The sequence below is a fragment of the Nannobrachium achirus genome (assembly GCF_963921795.1).
Source record: "Nannobrachium achirus genome assembly, chromosome: 2".
Classification (NCBI taxonomy): domain Eukaryota; kingdom Metazoa; phylum Chordata; class Actinopteri; order Myctophiformes; family Myctophidae; genus Nannobrachium; species Nannobrachium achirus.
The window spans coordinates 63,447,983-63,463,151 of NC_137811.1; the positions used below are offsets into that span (position 1 = coordinate 63,447,983).

General features: G+C 44.2%; 2 protein-coding genes across 2 annotated transcripts; both read left to right on the plus strand.

The window, feature by feature from the left end:
- Positions 1 to 1,688: 1,688 nt before the first annotated feature.
- On the plus strand, positions 1,689 to 5,383 carry nat14 (N-acetyltransferase 14 (GCN5-related, putative); the record flags this gene model as incomplete). The annotated part of the gene is made up of 3 exons (XM_080748919.1): positions 1,689 to 1,777; positions 2,340 to 2,651; positions 4,943 to 5,383. Exons 1-3 carry the CDS (start codon positions 1,697 to 1,699, stop codon positions 5,381 to 5,383), a joined length of 834 nt encoding a protein of 277 aa, XP_080605045.1. The 5' UTR covers positions 1,689 to 1,696.
- A 5,832-nt stretch (positions 5,384 to 11,215) lies between these two features.
- On the plus strand, positions 11,216 to 15,110 carry aicda (activation-induced cytidine deaminase; the record flags this gene model as incomplete). Its single annotated transcript, XM_080747025.1, has 5 exons — positions 11,216 to 11,235; positions 11,939 to 12,104; positions 13,789 to 14,071; positions 14,711 to 14,826; positions 15,057 to 15,110. The coding sequence occupies 5 exons, from the start codon at positions 11,216 to 11,218 to the stop codon at positions 15,108 to 15,110; spliced, it is 639 nt and encodes a 212-aa protein (XP_080603151.1).
- Positions 15,111 to 15,169: the final 59 nt, after the last annotated feature.

Sequence of the window (15,169 nt, forward strand, 5' to 3'; positions counted from 1 at the left end):
AGTGGTTAAATATCTGAAAACGCAAATTGACATGAATCCAAAATACACTGATGATTGTGCTGTCAAACGATGAAACGATATGGAATCTATGCTCAACTAAGGGATCCTTGGCCTGAAAACGTTGAAGACCCCTGCTATAGGTTACAGATGCACACCTGTTGGGCATGAGTGCACCCAGCCAGGGTAAAATGACTCATTCATACTGTATACAGTTACATTCAGGCAGTGGCATCAGTTCAGAAAAAGCTAAGGTATGGCAACATGACTGGTGTCTTGCACGCATGCCTTTCTTAAGAAGTAAATTCTATTCCTCCCCGTTTCTACGGTTTCTTGGGCTGGATATGGCAGCCTGGAATGGTTGTTCAAGTGCAGCTAAACTTGACATGTTAGTAAACGTGCCACAATACCTTGTTAAAGTGACCATTTTGTTACATTTTGTAGTTATTTTACTGTAATTCAACAACATAATACAGATAGACAAAGAGACAATCATGGATTTACTATATTTAAAGGTAACTTTTATTTCCCCCCCTGGACCCAGGGTATGGCAGCTGCATAGCCCTGCCATACCCAATTGACGCCCCTACATTCAGGGGAGAGCCTCGCCCAGGGCAGGAATTCCAGGGGCGCCTCAAAGGCCATGGCCGTCGTTGCCCCGAGGTTTGGCCTTGTGCCCCTCAAAATAATGGCATGACCTGGCCCCAGCTGACTGTACCACTTTCTCCTCTATCCAGGGTTCCCATGGTCATGAAATTCCTGGAAATATTTTTAAATTAGAAAAATATTTTATATATTAGAGGCAGAAATTGTGAAAATAGCAGATCTACATGCTCACAACGCCTCGCAATGCGAGGCGTTGGGAGCATGTAGATCGGCTATTTTCACCATGAAACCGTGTTAGACAAAATTCCTCAACTCTTTAGTGCTCATCAGGGTGCTGTGGTCCCCAGTTAAAATATGATTATTTCGGGGGTCACGGCCTGAAAAGTTTGAGAACCACTGGCATACACTACCTGTCTTTGGGCACTGCGCATAGGAGTAAGCGACTCGTTATTGAGCTGAATTATTGTTATATAGTCCTGGAAATCGGGTTAAATATTCTGGAAAAGTTTTGGAAAAGTTTTGGAAATTAATTGGTAAAAATGTGTGGGAACCCTGTCTATCTCACCCTCTTTCTTGTCAATATGTAGACACCAGTGTCTCTTTCTTGTCACGTAGACACCAGCAATATGTAGACACCAGTGTCTCTTTCTTGTCACGTAGACACCAGAGTCCCCATCTTTAAACCAATCCAGTGACTTTGATTGGTGCAGGGCTGAGCATGGATCAGATTGTAAATGCCATTATGTATTTATTTCACTGCAGTCTACCTATTAAATTGATCCATAACCTTTAAATTAAATTATTTCTTTCAATGGACTAAAAATCTTGTTTTATTTGATGGCCTTCCTGCCCTGGCTTTTTTGGAAAATGGACAACACCAAAGGCCAAGTGGCCTTGCCCCTAAAATGACGACATTCCAGGCCTGGCCTCACCACAGCTGACTTATCAAGGGAGTCCATTCAAACATGTAACATCATGCTCTTCCTAGCTATGAACCTCACTGTAATCTCTTCCCCCCCCCTTCCTAGACAGTGTGTGTGCATGTTGCTGTGTGTGGAGAAGGACTCCTGTTGGCGTATAAAACCCTGCAGCCATGGTGAAGCTGGCATTGGACCAGGTGGTGATGAGGAGGATGAAGGAGGATGACATAATAAGTGTCAAAGCCCTCGTCAAGGTGTGTAAAACCTCCTGTTTTGAACAGAGCTTCAACTCAGGTGTGTGACAACAGGAGGATCTCTTTCCCAGGGTTAGGGTTAGGGTTTCATCCAGGTTGACGTAGTTAGAAGGTTGGTTTAGGCATAATATCTTTGAGGTTAGTGTTAGGATTAGGCATAGTTTTTGTGAAGTTAAATGTTAGTGTTTAGGCGCAACCTGGGCGACACATAGGAAAGCGAGTGTCCCATGTGACAACATATTAAGGACACACCTCACAAGGTGGACACCCCGCCCCCATCCATTGAGTTCAAAGTACAGGTGGCGCCAACACACATTTATTTCAGTTGTTCTCAAAGAAAGTGGGGTCATTGAGGACGAAGTTCTTGTAAGATTTTGACATGTTGAATATGTTTTTGAACAACACAAATCGGTCACTCTCTGGCACTAAATATTTTAAGACTCGTGAAAAAGTTTAGGACCACTGGGGCTACACTACACCAATGTCACTCAAGTCTCAAGACCGTTTTCTTTGTTGCTTTCTCTCTCTCCCTCTCTTCCATACACCCATACCCCTCCTCCAGGAGGGCTGTGAGGGGACGGAGAACCGTCTGGTCCTTCACATCCTCACTCGGCCCCTCTGTCTCCTCATGATGGCCACCCTGGCCTCCGTGCTGCGCTTTCTCCTGCACTCCTTCATCCTGGCGCTGGCCGTTCCGGTCTTCCTCCTCATCGTCTTCCTCAAGCTCACCATGCCCAGGTCGGTGGGCGTGCTGGGCACCACCCGGCCCTACTGGGACTACGTGGGCAGCAGCTTCCGTGGGCCTCCGGAGGAGGAGGAGACCCTGTCCAACACTTACTGCAGGATCAGTGGCAAGACCCCCAACTTGAGGAAGGTTGGTTGAGTCATCCTACTGTATACCTGTATATTAAATGTCACCACTGTAACACTAGCAGCCCTATTCTGGGGGAACATTCACCAAAAATCTTACAACATTTCGCTTTGTGGGCTGGTAGATCTGCTATTTTTGGCAAAAGAGATTTGGTGAAATTGGTATCCTGACCTGAAATGTTATTTTCTGTTTACTGAAGAGCTGGAGACGTAAACACTATAGCAAAGATGTGATTGGAGCTGATGTAGGTGTTGCGCCCCACCTCAGCAATCTTATCTCCAGGGGTCTAGCACATTAAAAAGGAGATAGACACCCTTGTTCTTGGCCGATACCGTCAATAATCCACTCAGAGCTTACGTATATTAACAAAAGTTATCACTTACACCCACTTTAATTTATACTTCATCACATGATGAGATATCTTGAAAATCAGTTGTCGGCAAGAAGTACATAGCAATGGAATATAAATTAGGCTTTAAAGAAACACACATACACACAAAACGCTTTTGTCATGGTTAGCTGTTAAACTCTTTGAAATAAAGTCTTTGAATCTTGAATCATGAGTTAAAAGGTAGCAATAGCAATGTTTTGTTTTAGCATCACTTGTTTTGTTTTTAGCTCAGAAGTTGGTGTTTTCCATTGTGGTTGTTGCTAATGCATGCATATGTGTGTTTATTGGGTTCTTTGTGGAGAGTTAGTCACACTCACACCAGATATAGTGTGTATGATGCCCTGAACATGAACAGTCATGTGAGCCTGGTAATTTCTTCATTTCAAACAGGCTGCCGTTTACTGTAGGTCTTACTTACTTACTTAATCCTCTTCGTTCCTGGTGGAACATAAGGCTGTGACGATCTGCTTCCAGCCTGTATGTCTTGCTTTGTTTAAAATATTTTGGCTGTGCTGCTGCGTGCCGCCATTCCCATGTTTATCATGAATGTTATATTATACCAGTAAGACTCCCTAATCGCTTATCTCCACAAGTAGGGCAAAAATTTGTTTTTCCAAAATCTTCCTGATCCATGTTGACATGAGTGTAGATATGCTGTGTAGTGATTTTTGTGATTTTAGGGCAAAATCTGTAGGAGCAGTGTCCAAAAATGTGTTTTTAAAAATCGGCCTGAAGGTGGCGTTATATGGGACAGATTCATGGTGATGGGATGAGTGTAGACATACTGTGTAGCGATTTGCGTGATTTTAGGACAAAAACTGTAGGAGCAGTGTCCAAAATTGTGTTTTAAAAATCGGCCTCATGGTGGCGCTAGAAGAGGGCCATGTGAGAAATGAGGGGTGGGGTGTCCGCGTTGCCTTGGCGGACGAATAGGTACCGGCCCCGGCTCTCCCGGACCCTCCTAGCCCGAGTTACGGCATTTTATGTGAGCTGCAGTGGAGGGGGTCCTCCACTGGGGGCGCCACCACTTTTGCATCCGTTCTGGAGCACCAGGAATCGGTGGTCCCCGGGAATTCCCCGTGAGCAGCCCCGTTGGGGTGGTCATTTGGTCATTTTTGCACATTTGGTCATTTTTTACATCTGGGGGTCCCCCAGGGACCTGGGGGTCCCTGGAGCTCCGGAGGTCCTTGGAGGTTGTAGTTTGGCAGCCAAGGAGCGTGTGTGCAAAATTTGGCATGGATCGGGGCAACGGTTGCGGAGATATGAGCAGGGCAATAGTGTGACGTGTGAGGTGTGACAGACAGACGGACAGACTGACTCACTCACTCACAGTTTGTGCAGGTTTTGATAGTAAGTGCGACCTACGGTCGCAATTATACCGGTATATCTAGGCAGCAGTGTTATGAACTTGTGGTAATAATGCTCAGGGGCGAAATTAGATCTTATTCTGCATGGGTTTTCAGATCAAAAGCGCCCTGTACTACTGTGAGGGGGGCCCATAGATTAGGAGATTAGAGACCCCTAATATATTGGAAATGACAAAATACATATCGTCGTTGACGGGTGTAAAGTTTCAAATTTGTATGTTCTTTCGCAAAGCAAAGCCCTGCTTCATCGTACAAGGCCGTCGCACAAAAGTAGTGAAAACAGCAGATCTACAAGCACACAACGCCTCACGGTGCGAGGCGTTGTGTGCTTGTAGATCGGCTGTTTTCACTAATTTAAATCACTTTTAAAATGAAAAAATGCTAAATAAACGGTTTTGGACATACAAGGTTTTTCACCCGACAACGCCTATGAATTTATAATACTGTCACCAGTAGGGGGGGCCCTTGGGTTTATTAAACCCATCAACCCTATACAAATTACGCTTGTGATAATGCTATTTTCATCTCTTTTCAAGCCAAGACGCAGAATCCGAACAAAGGACAAAGACAAGGAGACAGAGACGGAGATAATCGACCCGGAGAGGGCGCAGGCGGCAGGCCAGGTGTGGCTGGCCGAGTGCGACGGGGAGATCGTCGGCTGCGTGAGCCGGGAAGGCCAGACGCGAGCGGGCTTCACCAGGGTCTGCAGGGTGGTAGTTGGCTGCTGGTACAGACGGGAGGGCCTGGGAAAACTGCTGGTCCAGAGCTTGGAGCAGAGGGAGAGGGATATGGGGACGCACAGGGTCTACACCCACGTCCCCTACCCCTCCAAGATAGGCGAGCTCTTCTTTAAGAAGCTGGGATACCGAGAGCTGGGAGACGACGAAGAGGAGGATGAGGCGGAGCTAAAACTGGAGAAGCCGGAGAAAGGCTTTTTGGGTTTCCCACTCACCAAGGTGTTTTACAAAGACCTGTGACTGCTGGGTGGAGGGCCGGGCAGGGGGACCTGTGATAGAGGGACTCACTGTAGCAGTGTACAGAAGAAGAAGAAGAAGAGAGACTGAAGGGAAAAGAGAGACATGAATACATTTCATGCTCACAGCCTCCATGAGAGATTGGTGTTGAATTTCTAAACCGCCCCAACTGACTCTTCATCTTGCAACTCAGTCATTTTTATAGTCATAGTGTACATGAATGTTTAAATGAAGGGAATATGTGTCCTTTTGATGTCATCAATGCGATGATACGTTAGCTGAAAGTTCTCCACACAAATGAGTGAGGATGTTCAAGGAAATTCCCCTTGAGAATTGAAATAAATATATGCATGAGGACTGCAGCAGGCTGGGCTACTTACAATATTTTCTTCAGTTAAGTTATTTGGATGTTATTTTGTTATTTATTCCTATATTCAACTATGATCTATGTATGTTTAACTGTTTTTATGAATATTTAATTATATTTAGTCACATGCAGACTTCATGCTGTTTTGATTGAATATTTATTGAATTTTTGTTTTTGGTGATGTTTTTAGACAAACTTGTGAATTCACATATTACAAAAACATGAGATGGATAATAGCAATAAAAGTAGTAAAACCACCCACCCACACAAGAAGTTACAGTACAAATTCCACCCCTACGTTAATATTATAAGTTGGAAAGTTGATCAGGTTTCCCTTTAGTTAACTTGCCACACAGATGTAATAATGCTACTGTAGTTTGCTCCTCCACACTAATATCTTTGTGGCATCCAATCGAATGTTAATTATTTCAACCAAGAGGGGGAATTCTCAGATTTTCACATTTTAAAGATCCATTTTTACCCAGATCTGCTGTGAGTAAAACAAACTACGTTGTATGATGGTTCACACAAGTCCTTGTACTGTACATCTCCCCAAATCCAAGATTCTAAGGGCAGGTACAATTTCAGGTTCTGTCATCTCTGTATTTCCAAACGTTCTCCTGACAGGAATTCCAGGGAATAGTGTATTTTAAGATGCACCTCAAGAATTCTGTTCACTTAACTTGGCCGTTTGTAATAAAATGAAATGTTTAATCGTGTTTTTTTCTTTTTGGAGCTGTGTGAAGCACAGGCTCCCTATACGTGGCTGTGTGGGTCTGTGTGTGTGTGTGTGTGTCTGTCTGTCTGTGTGTCTGTCTGTCTGTATGTAGCCTGAACTTCCTAAACTTCGGCACGCCACTAGTCCCACAGTTTTGCCACCACACACTCGCGCCATATGTCAAATCGACCGGCTTACTCGGGAATCGTGGGCTATTACTTTTCTAAGAGAAAGGTTCTATAGTTTAATTGATATTAATTTATTAGTGAATTAATTTTCCCCATTGACTTATAATGGGAATCGCAAAAACTCACATTCAATTATTTGTCTCTCGCAAACCATAGGGGCTAGAGTTTCAAGACTTGGAGAGGAGGTTCATAATGATTTCAAGGATTAAATAAAAAATAATTGTGTCATTTGGCCGCATGGTGGCGCCATAACACCCCACTTTACGTTTTGGCCTGTAACTCTTGAACCGTAGGTCGGAAAATTAAAAATATTTTTTCCCTGGATTCCTTGGGTCATGACGCATCTCCCCATATAGGCCACGCCCATTTGCGCCATGATAGATTTTCCGCCATCTTGAATTTTCTCCAAAACACACTTTTTGCTCCTTTTCCTACATATTTTCTTCAAATGTCACAAAAATCGGTACACATGATCCACACACACACACACACACACACACAACTTCACACGGGTGTGATTTTTTAGTTTATGGCTAGCACAGTCATTGATTGTTAATCTTCTGTGTGTGATCTGTGTGTGTGCAGATGTATGAGCTAAAATTTAAGCCGTATTTATTATTAGGTGTGCACTGTTGTAGTGCACCGAGATATTGCTCATCTACAAGGCTCTGTGTTGCAGCACGATGCATTGTGAGCTTATAGATAGGCTATTTTCAGTGGGCGACTCCATGCACAAAACAATGAAGTATATCAAGCGTTTTACTGTACAGGAAGTATGTGTGGTTTACATGAATCTGGAGTATTAATTTAAACCGCCTTTTATCTCTTAGCCTTCTCTCTCACACCTGGCTACATCATGCTTATGAGTCTGCAATATACAGTATGTACTTCTTTGTCCTATTGATTTATTTTATCATTCCCCATCGTGTATTTTTCCTAATTTAGGGCAGGATTATGTCTTTGTTGGACTGGACATAATCAATTCCTCATAGTAACAGAAAATGCCTTTGTACCCCAGGACGTAAGACGTTATGTGCCTGGAGCTCAATTATAGCCTCATGCAGGAAATGCTGGCGTTAAATATTCATCAGTCCTTAGTTAATGTTTAATCAGTTACATTTACTAAAACAAACCTTTTTACATTGACATGAACATAGGCTGACCTAATGTACATGTTCATAAGCCTATGTTTGCTGTGATCATTTGTGCGCGCATGCACTTAAACACAGCAGCATGCAAATTATATTTAGCTGCAGAAGCAGTGACTTGACCTGCAGCGTTGTGTGGTTATCAGGTGAATAACAGTTCACAGCGGTTCTGAATGGGGGATGCTTCTCGTTTCTTCAGGCTAACCTGAGTATGGTCACACGTCTCACTGTCATAGTGACTGTTCTGCTAACCTCAGACATACAGTCTGAGAATTACACTTTCACATTCATGTACTGTGGTGTGTGTGTGTGTGTGTGTGTGTGTGTGTGTGTGTGTGTGTGTGTGTGTGTGTGTGTGTGTGTGTGTGTGTGTGTGTGTGTGTGAGAGAGAGAGAGAGGGAAATACTGTATACCTGTGATTGTAAACCTTTTCACTTTCAAGGAGACCCAGTTTAATTTGGTTCTTATCAATATAACTTAATAATGATTTAGCTTTTGTGTATTGTTGTTGTGTTTTTTCATTTTTGTCTTTATTCTCTTAAAATAATATATCTTTGTCCTGACATTATACCTTGTATTTAAATGTAAAAATTATAAAAATATTAAACAAAATAATGATTTAGCTGTGGACCCCCTGAAGAAGCACTGGGAGGCCCTGGACCCCACGTTGAGTACCACTGCTGTATATTGATCATTGCAAACAACATATGTAGTGAAAAATCACTTCCCTTTGCTTATCTCTGATTAAATACAGAGGCACAGTTTAGTAGTGTCTTTGCATACTTTTTACCTCATAAAAAGTATCTATTCTCCCTTCAGACACTTCCTGGTCATCATCAGGCTTTGTTCTACATGACTGGCAACCAGCAGACACCTGTTAGCTGCTCCTCTAAGTGACTGATCAGTAACTATTATTGTTGTCAGGAAACAGATGTGAGTTCACGGCACTGGAAAGAAACCCTGTTTGTGACTGTGGTCATGTGTGTCTGCACGGTATGGCTGTGTGTGTGTGTGTATGTGTGTGTGTGTGCGGTGTGTGAGAGAGAGAGTGTGTATGTGTGTGTGTAGGGTGTGGGCGGGTGGGTTTCGGAAAGTATGACTTGGCATTTCCTGCAGCCGGTTTCTGCCCCTGACTATGGGTTAAAATGCACAGCCGTGTCTGCCCATAGCGCGCTGTACTAATCCACCACGAGTGCACACACACAACACACACATGCACACAGTGCATGAGAGGAGTGGTACCGCACAGTGAGGTGTGGTCGTGCACGTGAGCGTTCATGTGTGACCGTGAGATGACCCTGGTCAGCTGTGGTCTAAAGCCACAGAGGTCGGTGGGAAGTGGTTAGATAGAGCTTGGCATCTAATGCAGGCTAGAGGAGAGCGACATTGCCACATGAAGATGTAAAAGGATCTCACACACACACACACACACACACACACACACACACACACACACACACACACACACACACACCAGGCACGTGCACACATAGACATCAAAGGGGGCTTGAGCCCCTGCCCTTTTATCCGTCTGTAAAAAGTGCCCTCACCAGACCACGCAGTTTTTACTATAAGTGAAGGAAATACAAATGCCCTCTTTCCGTGCAATACTGTACCTGATGGCAGCATTCAAGAAGAATTGTATTTTCACCAAAAGGCCCTTTTAGAAATTTCAGCCCCTGCCACACACACACACACACGCAGAGCGGTGTGCAGAGGTCTCAGTGCATTGTCAAAGTAGTGAAATGTGACGTGAGGCTGGTCACAGTTGACATCCAGTCGTTCCCTCATGCAGACACACAAATAGGCACAAATGGGTTTAAATGTCGGGGGCAGCGCACCATCAGAGGCTCGAATGGGATAAATTTGTTCCAGATGAGGTAGAACATATAGATTGTGTTAATGACATACTCACACAGATGGCTAGCACGCACACACGTATGCACGCACACACACACACACGCACACACACACACACGCATGCAGATGAGCTCCAAAAACAGCCACCCTGGGAAACGGTGAATTCCCCAAACCGCAGAGTGCATGAGAGGGTGAGGGGAGCCATGGGAAAGCAGGATGCCTGCGAACCATGCAGGGAACGGACAGGACAGGGCCCAGGCTACAACACACTGCAAGGAGAAGAGAGGAGAGGAGAGGAGAGCAGAGCGTTAGAGAGAAGAGAAGAGAAGAGAAGAGAAGAGAAGAGAAGAGAAGAGAAGAGACATCCTGATTTGACCAATTTGGCCCAGGATGTATATGACAGCATCTTATGGTTCAAAGGCCACATTTCTGGGCGGGTTGAAAGCTGCAGTAGGTGCGTGTGTGCATGCATCCGTGGCATGCGCGCGCGCGCGCACACACACACACACACACACAAGCATGCACACGCGCACACACACACAAGTTGGTCAAAGCTGGTCGCCCTGTCTAGCCTGTTTATATACAAGTCAGTCTATGTGGAGACTTTGCATGAGGGTGGTCGGTCACACAGCGCTTCCCCCCAGATTGACACACTTTGGGAAAACCCTAAATCAGAGGTCTGGGTAGGTACTGTATAGGTGACAGGGCCTACGAGATCTGGGGGTACGCCCATGGTCCCCCCCCCATTTCTGGGGCCCCAAAAGGGGGGAGACTGGCTGGGTGGAAAGGTTGAGGAGGAGGAGGAGAAGGAGGAGGGGTGGTGCCTGCTAACTGAGCCGGGATCAAGGCGAGAAGGTATCTGGAAGTTTTTTATTTTAATGACCTGGGAAAACCAAAGTGGAGCGGCCGGTGACTGGGTGAGCTTTTTCACCGGGTTTGGAAAGTTCCAGCCATTTGGCTGAGTTCACTGACGTTCGCGAGAAACTCCCAAAGGTTACAAATCACGTCAAACACTCCTGGATTCATGTGTGGTCGCTCCAGTTGTTTTTGTAAATTCTGCATTGTGTAATGTCTCCCCAGTAAAATCTTTTTACTGCCTCGTATTAAACCCCATTATGGTCGCACTTCAATCATTATGCAATAAAGTTATTTTCCACCACACACACACACACACACACACACACACACACACACACACACGTAGACTGCCTAAATTAAAGACAATGCAGTAAAGACATTACAAATGAACCCATAATTTATGGTTTGAATTGTTTTGCAGAATAACAGCAACAGGATCCAGCCGTGTCATTGCTATCAGCCCTCCCCTTGGCTGTTTTTTCAAAAATCTTTCTATCCAACCAGAGAATGTCTTTCTGAACGTAAGCTGTTTATGTTTAGATGTATGTGGTCTCTGACTGTCCCCACCCTCATCAACCCCCCCCCCCCCCCCCCCCCCACAAACACACACACACAGATACACTCACTTGTACCTTCAACTCATCACTGACACCCGCTCGATTATCTGTTTTGCGTGTGAAAAACCCGTCTCTCAAAATGATTAGTAAACTAGACAGGTGAGCAAAATGGATACATTATATTTTTAGTATCTATTTATTTTTTGACACATCATGTGCAGCTTTGTTTGCATATCGTTTAATAGAATGACATTTGCGTGCAGTTGGCATGAGACAATTAGACTATTAAGTGTAACTTGGTTGTAGATAATAATAGAACAATAACCTTGACACCGTTCCAACAGTGTCTGAGGGGTATTAAGTACGTTTCAGTGATAATAGCACGGTGATGAATAACTTTCTCCTACTTTCATTAATGCTGTAAGTGAAACTGAGAGTGAGAGAGTGTTTGCTGACTGCTAAATGTCCACCATCACAGTCGGGAAACCACAGGTTTTGCCTTAGTTCACCTTATTCATTTAATTGCCTTAACTCTGTGATTCATTAGCGAGTGAGCCATTTCAATCGACTTACCATAGAGTGCTATTTAGTTCATGGCTAAATATCCAAAATGATCCATGTTCATTGTGCACCAGTCAATATGTATATAGTGGGTCTAATCTGATTTTGTCAGCCAAAAGCGTGAGAGTGAAAAAGAATGGGGAAAAGTATCAAAGTTTCTTCCCACCAAATAGTAAATACTGTAAGTTTACAATGATGACACAATAAGGTATAATGCAGTAAGTCTCTTCAGGGGAAACAGATGTGAGTTTTATAAATATCTCATTTTTTAAACGATATGTTCCTTTATTTTCTGTCTCAGAGTGCTTTTGGGTCAGAAGAAGTTCATCTTCCACTATAAGAACATGCGCTGGGCGAGGGGTCGAAAGGAGACGTACCTCTGCTTCGTAGTGAAGAGGAGAGTAGGACCAAACTCCCTCTCCTTTGATTTTGGACATCTCCGCAACCGCTCCGGCTGCCATGTGGAGGTGAGCGAATGATAGGGGCAGAGCTGTAACATTCAGAAGCAAGGGTATAAGCCCAAGGGTATTTGTTCCCTTTGGGCCTTCTACTGTATATGGAAGGAGTATCTTCTATTTAGTATCTAGGGCATTTTATCAGATATTTGACAAATCTGGGAACTAAATCGTTACCAAGACATTTCTTCACCAAAGTGTTTCTAAAAGGTGTGTAGTAATATGTACTAAAGAACCTCATAAAAAGCTTCTGAAAGTTTGTGTCCCATTAACTTTACTATGCAAGAAAAGAATACAAAAAATAACTTTGCTTTAAGTAGCATGTGAGGGGTCAAACTAGGGTTTTTTCATGATTCTGAATCTATTGCAAGCATTTGTTTTGCCCATAAAACATTCCTTGGGCTAAAACGGCTGAAAACAAAACTGTGAAAAGGGATGACTCATCAATAAACCATAGTTTTGTGGGGCTGTTTTAGCCCAAAGAATGTTTTTCGTGCAAAACAAATGCTTGCAATGGATTCAGAATTGAATTGTATAGTAAAGTAAATGGGACGCAAACTTTCAGCAGCTTTTAATGAGGTTTCCCCCGGGAGTTGAATTTCAAACATTTGGCACATATTATTACAGAAACACATTGGTAAAGAAATGTCTTGGTAACGATTTAGTTCCCAAGTAAGTTTACCTTACTAATTTATTTAGAATCAATTGCCTATATCTATTCAACCTTTATAAAGGAGAGCAAACCTCTCTTTTGTAAAAAAAAAATACCCAGCTCCATTGGATCAAATAAGGATTAATTACCTTGCTCAAGGACACATTACTTGGTGATTGCGTGGAGGCGTGTTTCTAAATTCACTTTGACCAGCGAGATCGATTCTCCAAGCCATTCCAAGGACTGGAGCCAGGGGCCATTTTATCTACCTTCTGCTCTGCCCAGTTCTGGTGTTTAACCAACACATTCTCACTCCTAAGTCGTCAAATATGGCCACTTGGTCAAGTGTCAAGGCGTATTTAGACTTCATTACATATACCATTAGATACCACTGCATCATATTTGGACGTCAGTGGTGCCAGCGAATAATGGATATAGCCACAGAGATGTTGTTATCTTCATGACCCGATGAAGATGTATTGACATCGAAACGTTGTCACCCTTGCCTGCACACTGTAATCAATAAATAAGGCTTAAACAGTCCGTGTTTGCTCCAGTACATTCCTTCTGCATATTGTTATCTGTCATTTCGTTTACTTGGTTTGGGAAAATAAATACAAAGGCCTTTTCTCTCTCTCTCTCACACTCACACTTCTTGCATGCAACGAAAAGTGACATCTTGGCACTCGACCAAGCGGCCGTTTTTGAAGCAGAGTTCTCAACAGGCCTGAAAATTAAGGCCCGGCCCTACCCAGCCCTACTAGTTAGCATACATTTTAGGCCCTACTTGGCCCGAGAACATCGGGTCGGGTCAGGTATGGTCGGGTCTATCATATAGTAATAGTAATAAAATTATAAAAATATATATTTTATTTTTCATTGAGCCCGAGGCCCTACCCGGCCCGACTAATTAGCATAGATTTTAGGCCCTACCCTACCCTAAATGTCGTTCGGGTTCGGGTATGGTCGGGTTCGGGCAGAATTTGAGAACTCTAATTTGACGAGAAGGGACTTTTGCTCACCACTCCGTCTCTGTCCCCACAGCTGCTGTTCCTTCGCCACCTGGGAGCCCTGTGCCCCGGTCTGTGGGGGTACGGCAGTAACGGAGAGGGCAGGCTTAACTACTCGGTCACCTGGTTCTGCTCGTGGTCTCCCTGCGCCGACTGTTCTCTGAGGCTGGTCCAGTTCCTCAGCCAGACGCCCAACCTGCGCCTCCGCATCTTTGTCTCTCGCCTCTACTTCTGTGACATGGAGGACAGCCGGGAGAGGGAGGGTCTGAGGACCCTGACGAGGGCAGGGGTACAGATCACCGTCATGACCTACAAAGGTTGGAAAGAGGGCTCTGTGTTTATCTTTGTGTGGTGTGCGTGTGCATGTGCGTGTGCGTCTGTCTGTCTGTGTGTGTGTGTGTGTGTGTGTGGGTGTGTGTGTGTGTGTGTGCGTGCGTGTGTGTGTGTGTGTGTGTGTGTGTGTGTGTGTGACTGTGTGTGCGTGTGTGTGCTTTTGGAGAGAATAACCGCAAAGCATATTTCTATCATATTGATGAGATTGACAGGACAGTAGACTGACAGGAAACGGGGGAGAGACACGCAGCAAACGTTGTACGGAGCGGGACTCGAACTGGGGACACTGCCAGCCATCCATGCCCACACGGCAATGCCCAAGCGGCACGCCAGTAGGCCAGCAGGCGCCCCCCTTGGAAGTGTTCTAATTAACAGGGCCTAATTAATCAGGTCATAATAAGCTGATTATTTATCTGCATTTGTATCACAGTTACACTACTGGAAACTGGTATTTCCATACTGACCGATATTAATACTGATACCATATCAGTAGTCTGTCGATTTTGGTCAAAACATTGGTTGTCAGATATCGGCCAACATGTCAATATGATGCATCCCTAGCAATCACCAAGACAAAGACAACCAGACAGAAGCGTGAACATTATGTTACTGTGTCTTCCTAGACTACTACTATTGTTGGCAGACCTTTGTGGCTCGCAGACAGAGCAGCTTCAAGGCCTGGGATGATCTGCACCAGAACTCTGTCCGTCTGGCCAGGAAACTCAACAGCATCCTCCAGGTAAAACCACTGCATAAATAACAAACTAAAGCTCTACCACAGTGATGGTGGAAATGTAGCTGAAATAAATGGAATCTTTTCACAGAAGTCTGAGTGCCATATAATGACATCCTGCATTGTTTTATTTTCTTTTGTGTGTTCATCCTTTTACTCCACACATTTTGGTTATGTATTTGTCCATTTATTTAATATCTTTTTACTTTTTCTATCTCCTCTCCTATTTCTCACAGGCTTGTGAGACAGAGGATTTAAGAGATGCATTCAAGCTCCTTGGGTGGTTGTGAACTGTCCTCATCCTCTGGTGCTGATGTGGAAGTGAAAGGTGTAGGCCTACATCCAAATG